Source organism: Danio rerio, chromosome 21 (assembly GCF_049306965.1).
Source record: "Danio rerio strain Tuebingen ecotype United States chromosome 21, GRCz12tu, whole genome shotgun sequence".
In the NCBI taxonomy this organism is placed as follows: Eukaryota; Metazoa; Chordata; class Actinopteri; order Cypriniformes; family Danionidae; genus Danio; species Danio rerio.
In genome coordinates, this window is record NC_133196.1 from 29,464,337 (window position 1) to 29,488,906 (window position 24,570).

At 33.5% G+C, this 24,570-nt stretch overlaps 1 protein-coding gene, 1 long non-coding RNA gene and 1 other non-coding gene across 4 annotated transcripts in view; 2 read left to right on the forward strand and 1 right to left on the reverse strand.

Moving 5' to 3' along the window:
• LOC141380004 (uncharacterized) overlaps positions 1-15,325 on the reverse strand; it is a 139,906-nt gene extending 124,581 nt beyond the window's left edge. Inside the window, exons 1-2 of one of the 2 annotated variants that reach the window (XR_012397205.1) lie at positions 15,197-15,322; positions 7,316-7,407 (exon numbers count right to left, since the gene is read on the reverse strand). This is a non-coding gene — a long non-coding RNA (uncharacterized lncRNA). Of the gene's footprint in view, positions 1-7,315; positions 7,408-15,196 lie in introns of both variants that reach the window. The other variant, XR_012397206.1, reaches the window with a different exon arrangement.
• tmsb (thymosin, beta) lies at positions 12,874-15,492 on the forward strand. The gene is given in 3 exon segments (NM_205581.1): positions 12,874-12,928; positions 13,982-14,092; positions 15,278-15,492. Coding segments are annotated over 2 exon segments (138 nt in total). The 5' UTR covers positions 12,874-12,928; positions 13,982-13,992; the 3' UTR covers positions 15,316-15,492.
• A 5,191-nt stretch (positions 15,493-20,683) lies between these two features.
• On the forward strand, positions 20,684-20,765 carry trnas-gcu (transfer RNA serine (anticodon GCU)). The gene has a single exon. It is a non-coding gene; the product is annotated as a tRNA-Ser (tRNA).
• The last annotated feature ends 3,805 nt before the right edge of the window (positions 20,766-24,570 follow it).

The window sequence follows — 24,570 nt, forward strand, 5'->3', positions numbered from 1 at the left end:
ATCAGGATGGGTGAATGGGGAACGTTACGATCGCCATTTATTAAAATAGACTGAACAGTTTTCTATCAGTCACCATAGATGATCAGTCATTATTTATCTGACAGAGTCAGTTTAGCAGATACTTGTTTGTTGGCCTTGCTGAACAATTGGATGGGTTTAATTTATATAACGGATTCATTATAATGAAGGAAATAATAGCAAGTGAATATATATAGGCAATAATACATCTTTATTTGTAATAAAAAATCTTTTTACATTTAATAAATGTATAACACTATTTTATTCCAGTAGTTGAATAGTATTTGTTTGCTTAATTTTCTATTGACATTTTTTTATTAATGATTTCCAAGATCAATTTATAGTAAGTAATATATTGTTTTTTAAATCATAAAGTACTGGTAATTTGTGGCTATTATGTGGTAATTAAGTAGGTGTTGATAATGCTCCTGAGGAGTTAGTCATTGATAAACAAGAAAAAAATAGAAGATGACTGATCCGTCATTAACCATCTATGGTTTGCCCCTGCCTAGATCGTGTGTGCTAGATTGTGAGTGCCTAAAAACGTGTGTGGGTCTGCGGGTCTGCAGCTGAATATATCTCCAATTGAATGTATATTTAGTATAATAAAATAGTGCTGCTGCTTCCCCATGTTGTCATGAACAGAAGACCTGGAAGCGGTCGACTGTGGCATAATAAAAGTTTTCCTCGTCTCTCATCAGCTATTGTTTTGCTTTGATGACCTCCAGCTTTACTCTGGTTCATACTACCATGATAGTAATTTAAGTATTTTAGATTATTTATGAACATGATGAAGTGCATGAATGAGAAAAAAAAACAACTGGCATGATTTCACACTTAGTCACAGCGTCATTAAAATATGCCATTGTTTGTCGCTAAAATGCACCCTCTAGTGGCAGAAAATACTCTGTCATTCAGGTTAAATATAAGTTACTGTGCTCCAAATGTTACTTGCATTTAGAAGATATCAACATTCCAAACCAATTTCACACCAACACTTTCCATTAATATGGATCTCTTTAATTTCTCATCAAATCTTCTGACATACAAGTCAAATGCTCAAATAAATATAAACAATCCATTTGGGTTAAAACAACCAAGCATTTCTGAGTGCATTTATTATGCAAACAGACGTAATCATTCATGACAACATACATTGATTTTCAACGACAGACATTTCTGTAACTGTAAGATCATGTACAGCAAGTATGAGACATGCTCATGGATTTCAAGGTGTTAGATTTTTGCTTAGTATTTGTTTAAATTCTCATCCATATTCCCTGAATCAATATCCTGGGTTGAATGTGATTTATTCATCTCTCTACAACTCCCTGTAGATCAAATAGCTTATATAGATACCACAAAATAAGCCTTAAAATGTATCCTTAAAGATTCAACAGCACACTCAAACAGATTTGCATTTATTTGTGCATTTAATCATAGGCATATACATTATATGGGAATATGTGTGTTTATGTGTTTGTTTGTTTTACAATGTTACCAACTACTAAGATTTGGTTTCTGACATGTTCAAATTCTATTCTTTTGTTTCACAGAAAAACAACAACATGAAAGTCAGATCAATTTTGAAAGATGACTAAATTATGTCAGAACTTTGGGTTTTGGATGAAGCGCCCTTTTAACCTCAACTGATGCCAAAATATTTCTGTAAGAAAACAGTTGCACAAATAAACAGGGTTATTTGGGTGTCCACGAAACAGTCTCTGTGATGAAATTGTTTCATAGTAATTTTGCCGGAACACAATCTTTTCAGCACAGAAACCTATTCAGGGATTTTTATAGATTTAACTGAAATAAGCAATTGAAATATTTGCAGGAGAGAGCTGCCAGATAATAGGAGATTCGCTTCATTGCTTTGTTTGTAAAATGTTATTCTTTTCAGTTCTTTTACGGATGTTGCACTAGGCCGGTGTGTTTCATCCCATCTTCAATATTTTAAATACTCCTGGTCCTTTTATTATTTTTGATGGCCAAGCACTTTAATACAATCCCGTAATGTATTTATAAATTAGTTTTTTGGTTCATCAAATCCTTGAAAATATAAAGTCAAAGTCAAATATATATATATATATATATATAGGACCATATTGAAGCAACATATGTTGACCAAAGTTATTTATTAATCATATCAAATACATCAATAAAAACAACAATAACAAAGATGAAACTTCTCAATTACGAAACTGCAACAGTATGTCTTTAACTTTACTTGAAAAAATGTAAATGTCAGAATTTCTTACATGAACAGGTAAGCTGTTCCAAAGTCTTGCTTTACCACTGAGAAAGTTTGATGTTAATGGAATTTACTAAGTCTTAGAGATGATGATTTCAATGTTCTTTCACTGTGAGACTCACTAAGCAGTTTGAAATGTAGAATGGTGCAAGGCTATATAAGAACTGATGTACTAATTAAGAAGCTTAAAAGTGAACCGGAAGCCAGTGTACTCTGTAAAAAAATAATAATAAAAAATGCTTGGATTGTGCTCTCTTACTGATGTTGCACAAAGCTGGTGTGTTTCATCTTTTAAACACTCCTGGGGCCTCATGTATTAATGCTGTGTACGCACAAAAACTTTGCGTACGCCAGGTCTCACGCTCATGTTTGGATTTACTAATGATGAAATTAACATGAGAATGTGCGTTGGTCTACGCCAACTTCATGTCTGGCGTACGTGTATTTCTTGTGTGTTTGTTTTATTTCCATTGGCATCTCCTAGAGGCCATTATGTTTAATTGCACACTGCAACGTATCACACCAACACATGAAAAACATAGCTATTAATTTATAATTAATAAAATGGGTTAATTGACAATAAAAATTTTTTACCAATTATGTGGTTTAGAACATATAAAAGCATTTGCAAATGTATACAACCCTTAGTCTATGGCAATTGCAGTGTTGGCCTTATTAGAGGACATTGTCAATGGTCGAATCCGAAGGCTCCAAGGTGGCAGGGTGCACGATGGGTAGCTTCTTGGGGAGTAATTTTTTTTCTGCGCTCGTGCATGTGCACTCAGTTTCAGGTTAATTCGCATGTAGAAAGAGAATATGCGTGGGATTCTGCATACGCAGTGTTTCATACATATGAATTTTTACTGCGTACGCACAAAGCTGTAAATGTTTTAGTATTAATTCAACGCAATTCTTCATACATGAGGCCCCTCGTCCTTTTATTATTCATGATGGCCAAGCACTTTAAACTCCCATAATGCGCTAAGGAATTAGTCTTTTGGTTCATTATATCCTTGAAAATGTAAAGTCAAAGTCAAATTTATTTATATAGAACCATATTGAAACAACATATGTTGACCATAGTTCTTCATATCATATTAAATACATCAATAAAAAATAAAAAAAACAAAGGTGAAAATTCTCAACAAGAAAATGCCAGGTACGTCTTTAACTGTCCTAAAAAATATGAAAAAGTCTGAATTTTTATACATGTACTAGTAAGCTGTTCCGAAGTTTTGGCTTTGCTAGTGAGAAGGCAGAGTAACTTAGTCTTTGCGATTTTAAGTAGATCTTGAGATGATGATCTCAATGTTCTTTCACTCTGACACTCACTTGGCAGTTTTGATATGCAGGATGGTGCAAGGCCATATAAGGACTGATATAAAAAAGAAAATCAATCCTATATTGAACCGGAAGCTAGTGTAGAGAGATGAAAGAAAGTATTTTCCTGTTTTTAATATTCAGTAACAGCCTCGCAGCATTTTAAACCGGCAACCGGCAGATTCTTTGATTAGTTTGAGTGATACCCTTACAGTATTCAAGCCTTGATGATGTGAGAGCGATTTATCCCCCAATAACACAAATCTTGAATCACAAAGACTTTCTTATTTTCATTTAGAAATAACCAGAGGCCAACCATGTTTTTAAACTGGAGAGGCCACTCATAGGTTCTTCTCTACTATTTTGATAGCAGAGCAGCAAATAAAGCTGAAGAAGTGAAACTAGTTAAATTGTACTTCTTAAAATTTTCATCCAATTGGAACATATACATTGAAAAAAATGGGGGGCCAAAATAAAGCCTTGAGGCATACAACCTGTGAGCGAGCTCAAGCTTGATGTAAATAGGATAAATCTCACTGCCATGTGTTTCTATCGCACAACCTGATTCTAACAAAAGACTATAGAATACAAAAGACGTGTCACTCATATAGTTTTGAATGGGGAAAAGTGAAACAGTCAGCATGGCGAATGAAGCCCCGCCTTCTAGTACAGAAGCCAATCAGCGATTGCTATAAACTGACGAAACCAGACATGAGTTTCTGCAGATTTTGTGTGATTCAAACATTTGCAGATGAAACTAAAGAGACAGATGTTGTTTAATTTTATTGTTGATTCCTAATATGAAATTTAATCATAAGCTTGGCAAACAACTGTAGAGAATTTGATGTTTCCCTATTCAGACAGAATGCCGAGCATACTGCCCAAGAGGCGTTTTAAAGATGGCCGCCGAGTGAAATGACTTGCCTCATAGGGACTTTGTATAATAAGCTCCACCCTTGTTGACTCTGGAACATTTAGAACCAATGTTTCAACTAATTGATACAATGCTTCAACCAATCAGATGTGTGTGTGTGCGGTAGCTAATCACGTGACTTGATAGCGCAAATTTTGGCGCCAATTTTTCATCCCATCCTGATGACATCGCAATCTAAGAAGGCAAGTTAATTTCCTCAATATTTGCATGTAAGACTATTCATTACTCAACATAGGATATTGGTTGTAATTTCGTGATGGATCTGTTCAGTAAATACATCAAATAAGGCATAAATTGTTTGAAACCCTTGTTACTTAGACCGTTATAAGCGCCGTCAGACCTCTTTTTTTCCTGTGATCTACTATTATTAATAACAATATGATTATGATTATAATAGGATACAAATAATATTGAAAAGTTTAGTATAATAAAAATGATTTTAAAAATAGTTGTAAGCCCAGTATCTATCAGACCTTCCCCTGTATCCCTTGATATTGTTCAAGCCACAAAAGCAGTCCCGTGGGCCACTATAACAAACTCTGCCATTCTGCCAACTGAACCACCAGGATCCATCCTCATCATTCATTTATATTCTTTTGGCTTAGTCCCTTTATTTTTCAGGGGTCGCCACAGCGGAATGAACCGCCAACTTATTCAGCATATGTTTTACGCAGCAGATGCCCTTCCAGCTGCAACCAAACACTGGGAAACACCTATGCACTCTTGCATTCACACACACACACTATGGCCAGTTTAGCTTATTCAATTCACCTATACCGCATGTCTTTGGACTGTGCGTAAACTAGAGCACCCGGAGAAAACCCACGCGAACACAGGGAGAACATGCAAAACTCCACACAGAAATGCCAACTGACCTAGCCAGTGCTTGAACCAGAGTTGTAACAAAAAAACTGAAGAATTAAAATTGAACATTCTGTTAAACTAAGTAGTTGGAACAAAAGTGTAGAGAGGTGTTTTCTGTTTTTAAAATTCAGTAGCAGCCTTGCAGCAGCATTTTAAACTTGCAACTCTTAAATAGTTTGATTAGTCTGATTGACAACCTTGGATAGCAAATCACAATATTCCAACCTTGATGATATGAGAGCCATTCATATCACAAATCTTGGATCAAAATAACTTTCTTATCTTCATTTAGATATAAAAAATAATGAGAGGCCAACCATGATTTTAAATTGGAGAGGCCACTCAAAAGTTCTGTTATTTTGATAGACTTGCAAATCATCTGCATAGCAGTGAAACAGAATATTTATATTTCGTATAATGAGAACATTCGCAATGAAAAAAATGGGGGGCCAAAATAAAGCCTTGAGGCACACCACATATTAGCAAGGTCGAGCTTAATCTAAATGGAATAAATCTCACTGCAATGTTTCTATCAGACTTTCCCTTGTATCTCTTGATATTGTTCAAGCCACAAAAGCAGCCCCATGTGGGCTACTATAACAAACTCTGCCATTCTGCCAACATAACTGAATCACCAGCATCCACAGCCATCAATAAATCATTAAAAACTTTTACAAGATAGATAGATTAATACTTCCTGACACCAGACTGGCAGACTTCACCAATCTTATTTTATCATAATCATTCATGTAGCTGGCTAAATTCGACCTTTCCAATGTTCCTGATAATAATGGAAGGACGGTTTAAAATTAATCATGTACATAGGATCAGGGCTGGAAATGTAGTCTAATTATCAAACATCTCAAAGGATGAAGTGAGAGATGAATAGCACACCAATGGATAAATGAAAATGAATCTCAACGGAAAAGCCATTTGATTCAGGATCCATGCGTGTGCAGGTGGTTTCTATGTTAGTTATATTAATCCTTATTTTTCAAGTCGCTTCTTTTATAGGCTGCCATTTGGCAATCCAGAAAGGTGATTCATAGACTTACGCTGTCGCTTGTCGTTGGAGCATAAGCATTATAAATCAGTTTTGAAGAAGCTTTGCAGACGACCCTCTCAACGGTGGATGTTATATGGATGAAGAGGTGCAGAGGTGGAGATTGGTTCATGTGGGAAGTGGACTTTAAAAAGGGTGAACATCGCTTTGCTCTGTTGAGCACAGCTGCGGCACGTTGAGCACGGTCTGCTTGAAGGAGGAGAGGAAGGGCCAATTTTTCTGCAAATCTGAGGACAAATCTCTTAACGCTGCCCTGGGGCTTTTGTGGGGTTATTCAAAGGTTATGAATAAACAGTCTCGTCTCCATTCGACTGTTTAATTATTGCAAAAAAAGTCAGTCGGGCCGCTATTATTCAGTACGGCTGTCCACAAAGCTGATTATATTGTGGGGATTTTGCTTGTGCGTGAAAAGCATGTTAACATGTTCCAGGATGATAAACTAAGAGTGATTTGTGGCTTTTCGAATTCAGGCTTAAGACGTTCAGCGAGGAGAACAAAACAATCAGCTCAATAGATTATAGCCCATCACCTTAATGGCTTGTCAACCTCATCTTCCTCTACTGGCTCTTTTCACACAGGCTTTTCTCAAGGGTTTCACCTACATCTGTCATTCGAAGACCAAAAGCATGTTTGAAGTAATTGGTTGAGTTTTATAAATGGTAAATGATACACTTGATACGGGGGTGGTGAATAGATGATGTGCACATTGAGTAAGAACAAACTAATTAAACTCCTTCAACATAGACAGACCTTATAAAGAGTTTATTCTTTAAAGATCAGAAGTCGGACGTGTGTGTATGTTTTAAATCACGAAGGACAATGGGATCTACAAAGATTCAACATTTCATAAAAAAGACCTTACCTTAACTGTCATTCGCATGTTCTAATGCAGTTTCTGGAAAATGCTGGTGTGCTTCAGAGTTTAGCACAACGTTTGTGTCTCTCTGGGTCCACCTGGTGGTGAGAATGCAAAATGTGTGTTTGTGATCCAGCAGGAATATCATTTTAGATCTACAAATAAAGTACAAGTTGTATTTAATTTGTTACATATACCAGTCTAGTATACCTCATGCCTGTTGGACCTCCTTTAGGAAGGGGCTAAAACATTCCTCAAACATTTTGGTCTGTATCAACATGTAAGCTTCATTAAGTTTATGCAAATTTGTCGACTCCACATCCATGATGTGACTCTCATTCCAGCACATCCCAAAGGAGCTTGATTGAATTGAGTTCTGGTGACTGTGGAACTATTCAAGTTTAGTGATCTCACTGTCATGATTTTTTTAAAAAGTTTGAGATCATTTGAGCTTTGGGGTGGCATTGTGGCTCAGTGGTTAACACTGTTGCCTCACAGCGAAAAGGTCACTAGTTTGAGTCCCGGTGTCCTTTCATTTTATCCTACCCATCAGATTATTCTACCAACACTGTATCTGAATATCTCTGAGGTTGAGGTTAGGAATTAGGTCAGTTAGGGCAATAATACAGCCTCATATCACACTACTCCACATTAAAATTTATATTGGTAGCAAAATCTGATGGGTAGCATATTGCATCATCAAAATGTGCTACCTACTTTTTGAATGGGAGGTAAGACAATCTGACAATGTAGGACAAATCAACAGAGCACCAGAAAATTAATGAATAAATGAATTTGAGCTTTGTGACATGGCACTTAATACTTCTGGAAGTAGCCCTCACAAGATGGACACAATGTGGTTATAAAGGGCTGGACATGGTCATCAACAATACTCAGGTAGACTTTGGCAATTAAACAATGCTCTCTTTGTATTAACAGGCCCAGCATGTGCCAAGAAAATACCCTCAGAAACTCATTCAAGGTAGAATGGGTCCATGTTTTCATATTGTTTATGCCAAATTCTGGCTCCATCTAAATGTCACAGCAGAAAGGAGGAGCAGAGGCTAAGTATTTCCAATTTTTGGTGAGCCAGTGTAAATTTTAGCCTCCTTTGACACTGGTGCTCCTCTTTTACCACTGTTCTGCTTCAAGATTTGATGTGTTGTTTGTTCAGAAGCTCTTTCTCTTCCTCAGATCATTCTCTGTAAAGATTGTTCTGCATGAAAATACCAGTAGATCATTCTGAAATATTCAGACCAACGCTGCTGGCACCACCAAACAAGTCACATTCAATCCATTTATTCACCTTTCTCCTCCATTCTGATGCTCAGTTTGAACTTCAGCAGATCTTCTAGATCACGTTTACATGGCTAAATGTATTGAGTTGCTGTTATGTGTGCGGTTTGTTTTATCAAGGCCTTCAGAAGGGTCATAAGTCAGTCTCCTGGTCTGAAGAGCAGAAACAGCTGTGTCGTATTGATTTACAGCACAGGCTCATTTGAAATGTGTGTTTTAGCCTACATATTGTGAAACCTCATATCTATTTCCATGCGGACAACTTTTCTGGTGTAGTCAGTTTGCATGGTAGCTCACGTATGGTGTTGTACTTAGAATGCAAAGAGCTCAGATTCAATTTGGTGAAGCACGGTTCTACCTGTATAAAAGCTATGTAACATCAATCGTAGTTGCAGTGCATTTTCTCTTATGTTTTCTTTTAAAAACACTATTGGTTGGATTCAGAGAAGGACTGAGTAAAACTCAATGAACTCAAAGTAATGTATTTCAGATTGTAAAAAAAATGTAGTCATTGCCCTCTAGAGGATTTGTCGTCTGAAACATCTGAAAATTTCTTGGAGCAACATATGTTTTACAAAAAAAAAACAAATAGACTGAACCACTTATGTCCAATGAGGCTGGGCTGTAGATTTCAGGTCACATCCTCTCCATATGGATGAGTTCAGACACAGCTGCTCTCAGGCACATGTGTCTGGTGTTTGGTGACTCTCTTTATGGGACATGGCAGCTGAGCCGCTCTGTGCACTGAAGCAGTTGCTTCATGTATGCACACACTAAAGCTCATGTTTGCCCACATGCCAATTGACACATCTTTTGTCTGATACTATGATTACACCAAACAAGTCATGTACAGTTAATAGATTATTAAATAAGGCAAAGATATTGGTGTATATCCCTATGTACATAAATTATTTGTAAGTTTGGAACAATTTTATTTTGATGGTCCATTTGAGTATTAGTAGACTGTCTGCTTAATATCTGCTGATACTGCTCCTTCAACAGACATTTAACAGACTATATAGGAAAAATTGCAAGTACATGTCAATTTACACTAAACCCAACCTAACAGTCTACTTATCTAATGAGAATTAGTTGCCATGTTGATGCAATGTAACTTATATTCAACAAACAGACAATCAAAATAAAGTGTGACCATACATTTTTTTCAATTACAATATCTCTGATTGTATGCATTTGTTTATTTATTTTGTCTTCTTATAACATGTCTTCCCACCAAGGTTACTTCTCACTAGGAGTGCAACAGATGGGAATTGTAGGATTAGGTATACTGCAGATCCATACAAGGATAAAGAGCCATCTCTGTAAAGGGTTCCCAACATACAGTATGGAACTAATGGAAGATGATGTTATCAACTGAGATTAAAGTGCACCACATGATATAAACTTGTTTACATTAATAGTTAAGCATGTATAGGTTTATTATAGTATTATTTCAAATGTTCATCTATATCTTTCCAGGGTTGGAAGTCTCCTTGCATTATGTATTAGTTTTTTTTAGAATGTACAAGTGGTTACGCATGTTTTATTTTAGGATATTATGAGTCTTGATTTTCTTCTTGTTTAAAAAAAGTATTTCTAGGCACCAGAGATGAGAATTAGCATGAGCTATTCACTGTTAAAACAGCATAGTTTCAATGTTTCGCTTGACAATTTGACAGTACCTATTAAAATAAACTAATAAATGATCAATTTAAAATTTTAAAACTTCAACTAATATTAAAATGAAAATAATTAAGAATACTGTAAAGAAATACAGGAGGCTCTTGAACATATATTTTAAAAAGATATACCTCTAGAAAGTACAGTAAGTTGTTATTGTTATTTTGGCTGTGTAAATCAGTAATGGCAGTGATCTCATGGCTATCAGTAAAAAAAAAAAAAAAAACAATCACACGCAAATGGCTACAACAAGAGCAACCAACCTTAAGCAATTGGATAGATACAACTTTTGAGATCTGTATACAATGGAAAAAAATCACCTCTCTAGTCAATTTAAAGAAGAATATATTCCCGGGAAAATGAAGTAAATGGGTTGTATATATTTCAGTTAAAAGACCCGATTTTATTACTATAAACAACTAGAAGATGCTCAACTGATAGATAAACACAGGCTAATGTAATGTGTATATACGTATATGGTTGTAAATGAAGAGTTAAGATGCAATGCCATCTGAAATGTCCATTAAAAACAAACATTTTTCTCTGCCTCCTTTGTTTATGTTGAGATATTTCACATTAAAGACCAGGAAAATGACTTATTCTTTGCCATAAAAGTGATATTATAAAACATAAACAAACACAGGAGCCTAATAAAAATGCTAATTTTAGAGGAAAAATTCAGATGGCATTTAGAGTTTTTTTGCATCTAAAGTCTTCATATATACATGCTGTATTCTGTGTTATCCCCATGTGTGTAATGAAGGTGAACATTCTGGAAGGAATTATATTATGACATGCGTTCTTACCCTGGATGTAAATAGCTTTTTATTTTTATTATTTTATTTTTTATAATATTTTTCTATTTATAATTTAACAAAATTTGAGTACTATGTATAGTTAGTACACCTGACAATATTGTACACTGTAAAAAATAATTCCGTAAAATTTACGGTAAAAAACCGGCAGCTGTGGTTGCCAGTACTTTACCGTTAAAAACACGGTACAAACCGTAAAAGTAATTTTTCATTTTTACGGTAAATTACCGTATTTTATTAATTTGTAGAGGTAAAATGTCTGTATTTTGAATGATCAACATTTACACATCTTTTGTTAAACAGTTAGACACTTTAGCACACCCACATGCAGGTGATGTTGAGGAAGTTACATAATGAGCCAATGCTCATCACAATCAACTTTTCCCACAAGCAGAATAGAGTATCAGCACATAGAAGGTGCTCGGTGTCATTTACACTACTACTAAACACCAGTATGGTAACACGCATAAAATTAAAGTAATGAAATAAACATTGTTTATCAACATTAGATGTAACATAAATCTCTACTGTACATAACTGATGGGGAAACAACTAAAAAGATCCATAAGAATGGCAACCAAATGCATAAAAAGAGATGTGCCATGCACAGAATTCTGGAAAAGTCAATTTACGGTTATTCGCCGTATATATTAAGAAAACATACCGTTAACCAGGTTACAGATTTGTACTGTATCATTTTTACAGTTTTCTACCGTTGAAATCACTGCCATTTTTTACAGTGTATGTAAATTGTATGTCACTTAAGGTCACATACTAAAATTCATATGCACCTTGAATTATTGTATGATTGTACTCAATTAAGTGCTGACAACAAATAAATAAATAAATAAATAAATAAATAAATAAATAAATAAATAAATAAATAAATAAATAAATAAATAAATAAATAAATAAATACATTTGAGAGGCATGACAGTTAGAACTGACAGTTATAATGTTTCCATAGATTTCAATGCTATGGAAAAAAGATTTCCATTTCACAACATAACATAATATATACAGTGTTCAACATAATTGAGTGAACCCCATTTTGAAAATGAATATTTTTATCCATTTCTCAGTAGATATAGGTCATATATTTTGGTGTATTTGAAAAAAATAAATTGATTAAATATTTATTTATTTATTTAAAATATTTATTAAAATAATATCTTAGCCACCAAACATCTTTAGAACTAGAAAGATTATAGCCTACATTTAAGTTCATGCGTAATATTGGAAAACAAAAACCAACTACAAAATTTCAGCAAAATTTTATAAATGTTTTGTTTCTTTTGATTTCTGCTCTTTAAAATTTTTGTATTTAATATTTTTCCCTAACATAAATTTGGGTGTACTAATTTTGGATCGTTATCTTAACTTATTTTGTTAGATTACCTCCAGATTTGGCTTTAGTACTGACTAATCTATTGCATATGTTTGTATATAATATTGTAAAGCTTCCCATAGAAAATATTCATTTAAACTGAAGATTTGTGAGGGATGTACTTATATATGTTGAGCACATATATGTTGAGTATATAGAATTATAAATATGCTGAGTGTATATAATTAGTTACAATACCCTCAAATCTAGTATACTCTGCCATAAAAGATCAGCCCCTCAGTTCCTAGTCCATGAATATTTCATGTTATTTGAGTGTAGAAGAAAGACAAAGAAGGGAGTGGCCAATCTGAAAGCCCTTGGGAAAGGCGGTGTTTCCCCCTCCTCATCATTCACACGCGGCCAGAACCTGCTGCTCCATCCACACAAGCACACAGCCTGACACTTTCTCTTTCAGCACTCCAGCCCATTCACTGCTTTACGGTAAGACTTTCTACAATCCAATCTTCTGGATATGCTTTAGAGGCAGCTTTGTGTTCTTTCTGCTGTTTTCAGAGAGATAGAGTCGGAAATGTCTAGAGATTTGAAGCGAGAACGAGTGAAATGACTCTGAGAAGCAGGTCACAGAACAAAGACAGAGGCGAGGCATTGCCAGGAAGAAAAGATGGCCAACAGGCATCTGCTTTGACACACTGGCAGAGATTAATAGGAATATATTTATGAGTATTAACAGCAGCTGTAGGACAATTTTATCTATAACTAAAATAAATTATAGTTTTTCTAATTATTTTTTTATGCACCCCTCAATTCTTTTCAGCTATTCATACAATATTGTTTCAGCCTGATGGAAAGAAAACATCCTAAATACATTTTAAGTGTTTTTTAAAAACACTTTATAAATTTGTGTTAAATTTTCTCAAAAAATCAGCAGAACTTACACCAGACTTTTTGACAGTTTATTCGCATCAATGGTCTGAATATTTTTACAGATGGACATGTTCATATGTAATTTGCCTGATTATATGCAACATTTTAATCTACAAAAATAAATATGTGCAATAATTTTGGCTGTTCAGCATTATTTTCTGAACTTGATGATTAATGGAGTTACACCCAAAATCCCTTGTGTAAATAACACAGATTTTATTGTTCCAAAAAATAAGACAAGAACCTGATTTCAACCAAAGTTCAAAGTTTTTTTGAGCTAGAATTATTTGCAAAGTAGTGTATATTTAATAAATGATGTATCATTTGCATATTTAAACAACATTTGTAAAATACTAAATAAAAAAATGTTTGTCATTTTTCATGTCATTGATAAACTGGGCAAGTATGGTAATAAATATTCATTTTTTTACCCAGTTTACTTGCAATGTCTTGCTTTAAATGAAAACAAGTGGAGAGAAAATTGGTAAAATGATGACCTCAGTAAACTCCACTGAACACTTTACTTGTTGAATTAAGATGAATTTATTTGTGTAAGGAACATTGTATTATATAAACATAATAAACTTGAATTTGCTTTTTCATCTGCAGCTCAAAAAAACATGGCCGACAAACCCAACATGACTGAAATTACATCCTTTGATAAAACTAAACTCAGAAAGACAGAAACCCAAGAAAAGAACCCTTTGCCAACCAAAGAAAGTGAGTATCTGATCACGAAACAATGGCCATGGATATGATGTTCATCAAATAAAATCAACAAAACTGATTTTATATACAGTTGAGGTCAGAATTATTTACTGCCCTTATTTTTTTTTTCTTTTTTAAATATTTGCCAAATGATGTTAAACAAAGCAAGGGAATTTTCAAAGTATGTCTGATAATATTTTTTCTTATTTGTTTTATTTTGGCGCAAATAAAAGCAGCTTTTATTTAAAAAAAAAAAAAAAACACACACACACATTTTTAAGGTCAAAATTATTAGCCCCTTTAAGCTATGTATTTTTCGATAGTCTACAGAACAAACCATCATTATACAATAACTTGCCTAATTACCCTAACCTGCCAAGTTAATCTAATTAACCTAGCTTTTAAATGTCACTTTAAGCTGTATAGAAGTGTCTTGAAAAATATCTAGTAAAATATTATTTCCTATCATCATGGCAAAGATCAAATAAATCAGTTATTATAAATGAGTTATTAAAACTATTTTGTTTAGAAATGTGTTGGGAAAAAAAGCTTTTTTCAGTTAAATAGAAATTGGGCAAACAAATTAAACGGGGGGATAATAGTTCTGACTACAACTTTATATGGAATGTTAAATGCTACATCAATCTAACATCAGTCTAAAATGGGTGCTTAGCCAAACAACAATTATGCTTTGTAATAGCCTTTTCAGGGTAATACATTCATATTTTTTAAGCTTTGGTTTTGCTGCCTTTATATTTTAATAATTAAAAACAACAAATGGGTAAAACCATGGTTTGAATGAAAATGGCAAATATTAAGATTAAAAATGATAATGGATTTGGGGATGGACTGTAATCTTTAAATAAACCCAATTTTGCATCAATGTGATTTTTTCTTAAATAAACCGAAGACATTTTAATGTATGGGGACAATATAAAAATAATGATGTTTGATTATAAAATGGTGATGTTTGATTATTCATTCCTTACATAATTTGATGCTGAAATTAATCTCTAAAATCAGTGACTGTTTCTCTTAACACTCATGGAATTTATAAAGTTGTCCTTGTACTATTGCTCTGTTTTTCAATCATAATAATCAAGTCGTTCCACCTACTTTTCTCTTGTGCTAGAGAATAAAGCCATTCTGATCTCCGTTCACATCAAGCACATCTCAAGGTCTGTCTTTTTTCTGCAGCTATTGAACAGGAGAGACAAGGAGAGTCCACACCGTGAATGACGTCTGTAACACAGCAGAAAGTGAAGACCAGAGACTTCAGACGAACTCAAGCACTCACTAATGTGTCTTTTTTTATAACTTAGATTGTCCGTATAAGAACTAAATCAAATGTGAGAATGTATTTCACCCTGTGAGTTCAGAAAACCAAATAAAATGCACCTCATTTTTGACACAAAAATAAGTTCTTTTTCTGTATTTTCTCCAGATTTGTTTGGATGCATTTAGTTGCTTGAAAAAATGCAGCAAACTACTTTTTGGTGCTACACACCAGCAAACTTATGATTTTAGTAATGTGATTACAATATTATAATGATATATAATTTAATGTTTCATGTAAATAAATCAGGAGTATCTATTAACACACTACTAGTTCTTATTCTTAATAATAAGATATAACTAACTTTTCCTTTAGGTCTAGTACATATTAGCTACTAGTGCTTTTTCTTGATGTATTATTAGATTATTGATTATTGAATAATTGAACCTTTTAAAGGACATACTTGCATTTATTTATTTGATTAAATATAAACTAAATTTCATTTATCACATACAGTGTTGGGGTAAGTTACTCTTGAAACTAACGCATTACAATATTAAATTACTCCCCAACGTTACTTGGTTACTTTTTATGGTATAAGTAATGTCTTACGTTATTTGTGTTACTTTTATTACATGGCTGCGACTTACTCTCTTTCAGAACTTGTTTTTATAGAAGAGTTTTGTAATCAACACACTGTATAACCCACACCTTTATTCATCTTAAATGAACCCCACATCTTTTCACATATTTTAGGATAATGTTATCTAAGAACTTCCTGACCCCAGAGCTCTACATGCCGTATATTCAGATTACTGAAAGTTTAAAGCAATGTGTTTGCTATGTTTGTACTATTTGTCTCAAGTAAAATCACTGTCCATTAAGACAATCCCCTTTTCCTTTTCGTCGATGCTTTCAATATTATGAACACATTCTCTCATTGACTGCGTGATTCATCGTGACTACTTTAATTTTAATTCAGCTAATTAATTAAACTAAGAAGTAACTCACATTACATTTTTAAAAAGTAACTCAAATATTATTACTTAATTTTTAAAAGTACACTGTTAACCCTTACTGTAGATTATGCAGTAAATAACTGTAATATAGCCAGTGTTTTGCTGTAATAAAAGGAAATAGTATTTTACTGTAAAAGGAGCAGGATTTGTATGAAATTTTGTAGTGCAAAGAATAAATTACAGTAATTTACTTTATGTACCACTTACAGATAGTTACTGTGATAATAAATGGTAAATTACTGCTCAACCATTATTACCCCATGTACTCTGATGCTTTATGTTGCTATATATATGTGTGTGTGTGTGTGTGTGTGTGTGTGTGTGTGTGTGTGTGTGTGTGTGTGTGTGTGTGTGTGTGTGTGTGTATATATATATATATATATATATATATATATATATATATATATATATATATATATATATATATATATATATATATATATATATATATATACACTGTTCAGTTTTGGTATGTGTATGGCAGTATTGAGGAGAAAGTGAGACAATGCATTAATGATAAGCTAAATTTCTCTGCAGCCATCTCTGTGTTTTCTTTGGTTCCTTTTATGTTTTTAACATTGAGTATCAGGAGTCAACCAATGTCAATGTCACAGAGCTAATTAAAAGTTAAAGATATCGACGAGATGCATTTAAAGGCAAAAATATTCACACAGAGCAACCAAATTATCACAATCATTTTTATAACTTTGTTTACTTTTCTATAATTAATCTAATTTGCCTAGTGTAACCTATAGTTAAGCTTTTAAATTGCACTTTAATCTGAATATTAGTATTTTGCTAAATAACTAGTAAAAATGTGTTATTTAAAAAATATCTTAAACAGCACGTACATACATTTTTGCAGCGACTCAATGAATTTGTCTGGAAAACTTCAAATGAAGTAGGTAAAAATGGCATTAACAGTATAGTATAAAGACTTTCCGAAATATATGTATTAATCAGGTTATTTTATTTTTTTTATTTATTTTTTATTACTACAGGTTTGAAACAACATGATGATCAGATTATTTATTATTATTATATATTTTTTTTTTTTGCTTTGGATGAAGTTTTTATATATTTTTTTGTTTTTATTCAATGATATGTGCATGATTGTGATAAATGTATGTAAATGCCAACTTTATTTTTGTTTTCTACAATTATTTTAAACTTTTTATTGAGATTTGACACAGTTTTTAATTATTGAAAACTTTAAAATGTAAAATAATGCTGTGTGTGTGTGTGTGTGTGTGTGTGTGTGTGTGTGTGTGTGTGTGTGTGTGTGTGTGTGTGTGTGTGTGTTGGATATGTGATTGTGATAAATGTTGGCGATAAATGTTGGCAGTTGCTTTAAAAGTATGCTATATACCAGGGGTGCTCAATCCTGTTCCTGGAGATCTACCTACCTGCAGATTTCAGTTGCTATCCATATCAAACATACCTAAACCAATTAATTAGGACCTGAACACCACTTGATAATTACAGGCAGGTGTGTTTGATATGGGTAGCAACTGAAATCTGCAGGAACGTAGATCTCCAGGAACAGGATTGAGCACCCCTGTTATATACCATGGGGGTCAAACTCCAAGTTCCTGTAGAACTGCAGCGCAGCAGAGTTTAGTACCCACCCTGCTTCAACATTACCTGTAGATTTCTAACAAGCCTTAATTAGTTTGATCAGGTGTGTTTAATTAGAGTTACAGCTTAAAGTCCCGGTCACACTGCACTTTTCTCCCTATAGACTTCCATTCATACGCATGTGAGTACTGCAGACCTGGAATGATAGCTCATGCGACAAATTTCATAATTCGCAGCAATGGAAAGTTCAAGCTTTGAGAACGCTGAACGCGAAATCACATCATGTGATTGCTTGAGACCAATCAAAGATCAAAACATGACCTCTCTGGCTTGCTTTTTCAATCTCTAATTATTTTGTTTAATTCCACTACTCGCTTTGTTTAATTCCACTTCGCAGTGCAGTATGACAGAATTTTGCATGCTCAAACATTAGTGTGACCGCAGCCTTACTGTGCAGACCTGTAATATGTAAGACAATATTTATATCTGCTGATTTCTTAATTTTGTTATACATTTTCTGTTATTTATTTGTTTGGTGATAAAACAATAAAATAAATTTGTCTGAAAAAATTTTATGCCTTCTATTTTTTAATAACAGGTAAAAATACTGATTAATTTTAGTAACACTACAATAAATATATATGACATACTATTAATGTGTATGCAGTATAATGCTGTGATTTGTAACACTACAATACAGTAATTAACTGTACACAGTTTCCAGTTAGTTACCACTGCTGCTCTATTACAGTAATTAACTGGCAACACTGTTGCCAGCTACTCACTGTATCGGTTCAGTTACAGTAAATAACTGGCAACACTGTTGCCAGCCACTCACTGTTATGGTTCAGTTACAGTAAATAACTGGCAACACTGTTGCCAGTTACTTACTCTAACCAAACTTTTACACTGAGTAGCTGGCAACAGTGTTGCCAGTATTCTACTGTAAAAAAAACCCGGTACGGTCTAACAGTGTAATGCCTTACTTTACTCGTTACTTAGAAAAGTAAATTATTATGTAAATATTCATTGGTAACTAGTTGTTATTCACTAGATATTACAATATTGATACATACCTATTAAACTGATACATGTATTCATTGATTGGCACCTTTAGACATTCATTAATTCCTTTACTTAAATACTTATTTGATTATTCATTTATTAGATGCTATAGTATCTTTTTGAATTAGTTCCATTTGCACTATACTAGTAAAGACACTATTAGCATTTATTAGTTACCACTTATTTATTAGACACTAAAATGCATATACAACATATTTGAAAATTTACCATTAACATATTTTTATTTTACAATTAGATCTTTATTAAACTATCCCGCGACCATCCTGAGTAATCGTAATATATTGATGAGTAATAAGCATGCTGTGAATATATCGTCACCCTAGAATTATAAGGTTCTATCTGACATTTTTGTCAAAATTGAGTTATTGACATATTCTTAATAAATGATAAATAATTAACATTATGGGATGCTTTTTTTATAAGTTGTTTACATTAAGACTTTTTATTTAAAAAAAACAAATGTTACACACATACTGTCTGCATTCAGAACACAAATAGAACCTTATACATCCAAATGACGATATGGTAGCCTACTATAGAACTGGTAATAATTACAAAAAGTCACTGAAATCTAATAGGCTACCTTAAAAATAATTACTAGCATTAATTAATACCAAAATCAACTGAATAACCACAATCTATTTAATAGTTATGATAATGATCTGATATTGATATTTCAAAGTAAGATCTCCACGGAATTCAACAGCAAAAATACATTTGTTTCAACAAATGAACAGCTAGCATCTAGTAGCTCATCATGAAGTACTAGTATACTTTTACAAGTTCCAATCAAATTTAGTAGTTTCTGCAAAAGTATCTTACTAGTTTTAATGTAGGCCTTTATTAAATAGGCACTATAGCATCTAATGAATTAATTAACTTTGTATGTCATAAACAGATAAGTCTATTTTAAAAGGGTTCCTGTGGGCAACCTAAAGAAAAAGCACTTGTGATTACTAGTACTTACAGTCTCTCAAAAATAAGTAGGCCTACTAACTGAATACATATAGTGCAGAGGTGCCCAAAGTAGGACCAGCGTGCCAAAGTTGGCCCATGGTTAACTTTGGATTGGCCCGCCATCCTATCTGAAATGAGAGGGGGAATGATAGGGAGTTGAATGGGGCAAATGGCTTTGACAGAGATCGTCATTGTGTATTTAATGTAAGCTTTTCTTTGTTTAATTGAAGACCTACAAAAAAAGCCAACTAAAATAAATCTTGTAAACGTTTTAAAAATTTAACTAATGCTGCCCCTTGGCAGATCACTTGACAAGACATAAGCAAGCAAATCAAGACAAAGGTAGGAGCTCGACTAGCCTATTCAGCATTGATCTGTTTTATAAATGGGATTGTTTATGTTTTTAAGATAATAATTTCATTATAAAATGTTTTAAAAATTACACTGCATCCTTAATTAATATGTTTAAGGCAACATTTTCTAGCGATTTTTAGATATTAATAAATTACACATGGCAAATATAATGTAATATGGTTTGGTATATCCAACTTTAGTACACATGCCTCAATCAAGTTTGGTTTTTGGCCCTTTATAAGAAAACGTTTGGGCACCCTTGATCGACACTAGATTATTATGCATACAGTTGTAAACCAACCGGAAGTGTTGCACAAATATAATCATGTTTGCGACGAGGTGGCCGAGTGGTTAAGGCGATGGACTGCTAATCCATTGTGCTCTGCACGCGTGGGTTCGAATCCCATCCTCGTCGGAAATCAATGTTATGCTAAACATTTACCCGAGAAACTTTCAAACCACGAGAAGCTTTAAAATCACGTGTAAAAGGAATTCGTTGGTCATTTCTACTAGTGCTTATTCCCGAAGTAGGTATCGTGCTGTCTTTGCATCTAGTGTTCACGTCTATCATAATAGAAGCTGTATCTACTTTTTATTTTTTTTATTTCGTTATAAAGCGTCTACAAAACATGAATGTAAGTATTTAGTTTATTTTATTTGAGTAAGACAGTTCATGAGTACTCTTGCATTGTTTTACCACTAGATGTCACTATTGAACAGGATTAACACTCACTGCCACACATGCTGTGAAGCTGTTGCTGATTATGTCCAAGTGTGCCCCACACGTGCTGAAAACGAGAAGCCAAAATATTTCACTCCCAGTGGACGTCTGCAGTTTGAGTATGTTTAGTCATAATCCGCGTCACACTGCGTTTTTCCCAAATGTGGTTTCTGTCCTTTTGGTTAGCTATTTCGTTATATCAGACTGAGGTTTAGCCTACTCAAATTGTATTTTTCTTTTTAGAAAAGTAGTTTGTTTTTTAGTTTGTGACTTAATGCGAGATGTGTCACTGTTTGCAGGAATTTTAACCACGTGCGCCCCAGTTCGTGCTAAATTAACTACGCTGAATTGTACACTATACAGCCATTATATATTTAAGGTCTTAGCATATTGCTCAGTAGCTATTTTCAATGGTTGTTTACTTGCTCCTGAATATACCCTCACCATTTGTCTGTTACTTTCAGCATAATTTCCATCCATACACCAATCCTTGAGCAACATCTTTTCTTTTCTGCTCTGATCTTAAGCTTAGGCAAATAACTGAGAAAGCACCAATCAGAGGCCTCATATTTTAATTAAGTTATCATATACAGTAGACTTGCAAAGAATTTTATAGTATTTTGAAAATACAAAGTAATTAGATAATTTGGTTAACCCTGTCAAATACTAATTTGTATTTAAAATATGTATTTTAAATACATGTATCACTAATACTGCCCAAGTGCCCATCCCTGCTTGTAGGCATAATTATACAAATATTAGTGTCCTGTTGCATACCATTAACATCAAGCTACTATTCTGATATGTTGTAAAGTTTTGTTCAGATTTTCAGCTTAAAGGGTTAGTTTATCCAAAAATGAAAGTCTGTTATTAAATTTTCATCCTTATGTCTCTCCAATCCCCTGAGATCTTCAGATTTTTAGAATACAAATAAATCAGCAGACATGGGACATTTGTTTTTATTTTTATATATTTTTTTATTTTGGGGGTAGGGGGTCCTTATGATTACAGTTGAACCACAGAAGTAACAATGCTTTGACAGTGTTTTTTGTTTCCTTTTTTTGACTTTGAACATCTCATGACTATTGCTGTCTGTGATAGACAAGGGAGCACTCAGATTTCATCTAAAATATATTTATTTTATAACAGTTTATTTATTTTATAATTACATTTTTAACAGAAATGAAAGGCTTAGGCTATTGGAATGACACAAGTATGAGTAATGGATGGATGAGTAATTAATAACAGCATTTTCTTTTTTTATTGAATGTACTAAAGCCTTTAAGTCTGTTGCATATTGTGACAGGGAACAGAATCTTTAAGTATCTATCATCCTATCATTTGTAGGGTTGCATATGTTATATTTATACAAAATAAATATTTAAATGTTATACTGAATCTTAGAACGTGCATAGACATTCTATGTATGCTCAGTGGGGTATATGCACAGCCAGCCGGCCTTAGCGTTTCCGGTGAACTGCCTTTTCATTATAAACTTGCCTTATTTGAGGTCTGATTTCTTTAAAAGTCAATGATTGTCTCTGCCTGATAGATATATGATATAAAGTGGGTCTCAGACCAGAAAAGAAGCCATGCCATGTCTTTAAAATATGACAGTTTATTTGACCCTTGTATTTTCAATGGAGTTTCTGCATTTGACTGCTGATCTTGATGGTGCTATGGTCTTTCATCTAGTTTTATACTTGAACAACTAAATGAATGCCTAACTGAACATATTTTAATTACATTACAATGTTTCCCAGAGATAGGTTGCGGCTGGAAGGGCATCCGCTGCGTAAAAATGTGCTGGATAAGTTGGCGGTTCATTCTGCTGTGGTGACCTCGGATTAATAAAGGGACTAAGCGGAAAAGAAAATGAATGAACGAACAACATCAATGCTGTAAAATAAACTATATGCAATTGAAAATAGTCATATTAGGCTTTCACCAGTGGTTTATCATTGGCTGAAAAGATCTAGCTGTGCATAAACCCCATTGGGAGTGTTAAGTGAAAGGCATTAAAGTTGTTCTAACATTCAACACTGCATAGAATAATGAAGAATTTGCACAAAGTCACACTAGGGCAATCAAGCATTCAGGGCCATGACATGATATAACCATTAATTGGCAGTCAAACTCAGTATTGCCAGTCAATTACTGTTTAAATAAGTTGATGAGAGAAAATGAAGCTGCCAGCAGCTGCTGTAAACATTACGTGATGCCGGTTAGACGGAGTCACGAAGAACTTACAGGGTTGGGTTTCAAGGCTGAGTACGAGAGGAATGATAAGGAGGAGAGTGTTAAACAAAACAACAGCTGCTTTTGTGTACCATTGACACTATCAGTATTAGTAAGATCACATCACTCCATACTGACACTGAATATTGGCAGCTTTCAAAATCAAGCTATAATCATATTAGTGTACACTAATCAGGTTGTACTAAAAATAGATTTTACAAACAGCATTTTTAGAATCAATAAATGTATACAGTCTGCAGCATAAATTAGTACAACCACTTTGAAAATTAATATCTGTATCAATTTCTAGGTGAATATGTACAATATGCTGTATGTTGATGCATTTAAACATCTGTTTTATTTAACAGTTTAAAATTAGAGTGTGGTCCCCTAACATCTTTAAGAATACAAAGATTGCTAAAACATTTAAATTCAAATAAAGTACATTCATTCATTTTCTTTTAGGCTTAGTCCTTTTATTAATCAGGGGTCACCACAGCGGAATGAACCGCCAACTTATCCAGCATGTGTTTTACACAACAAATGCCTATTCAGCTGCAACCCAACACTGGGAAAAAATTACAAACTACTTTATTTCAACTAAATGTAAAATTGTTACGGTTCTCTTTGAGTTTTCCTCTTTGTCAAAATTTTGTTTATTACTTCCCCTTAACATACTCATTGGGGGGTTCACATTTTTGCACCATGATTTTCAGATACTTTATTAGTTTCAGTTTTGACTTTGGTACTGACTAATTTAATGTATTTACACAAATTTCTTATTTTATAGCGTCCAATATAAGGTATTAATTTAAATGGATATCTGTAAAGTGTGTACTTGTTTATGCTAGTCACTGTTTTTTAATTGAAAACTGTATAAAAATGTTACAAATCAAATGGAACAGAAGTATATTCAATCCTAGCTTTGAAACTTGAAATTTCTCATTGCCTTGATCATAAACTCACATTTCTTACTGATTTCAGAGGGAAAAAACAAACATCGAAGAATCAACACGTTTAGAACACTAGAAATAAACTGCTATCAGATCAACCGGTCAGTACTGATCATGGTTCAGGGCTAGAATGGATGTTCAATGTGCACTTTATTGCTTCTCAGTATAGACAGAGTGACATTCTAGGAACGAGCCAAATTCTCACATGCTTAGGACAAAGTGCACACCATAAGTTTTTTTATAGTTTGGGTGAAAAGACTGAAAGGACATATCTGTTGACTTCATCAGGAAAACAACACACAAATATT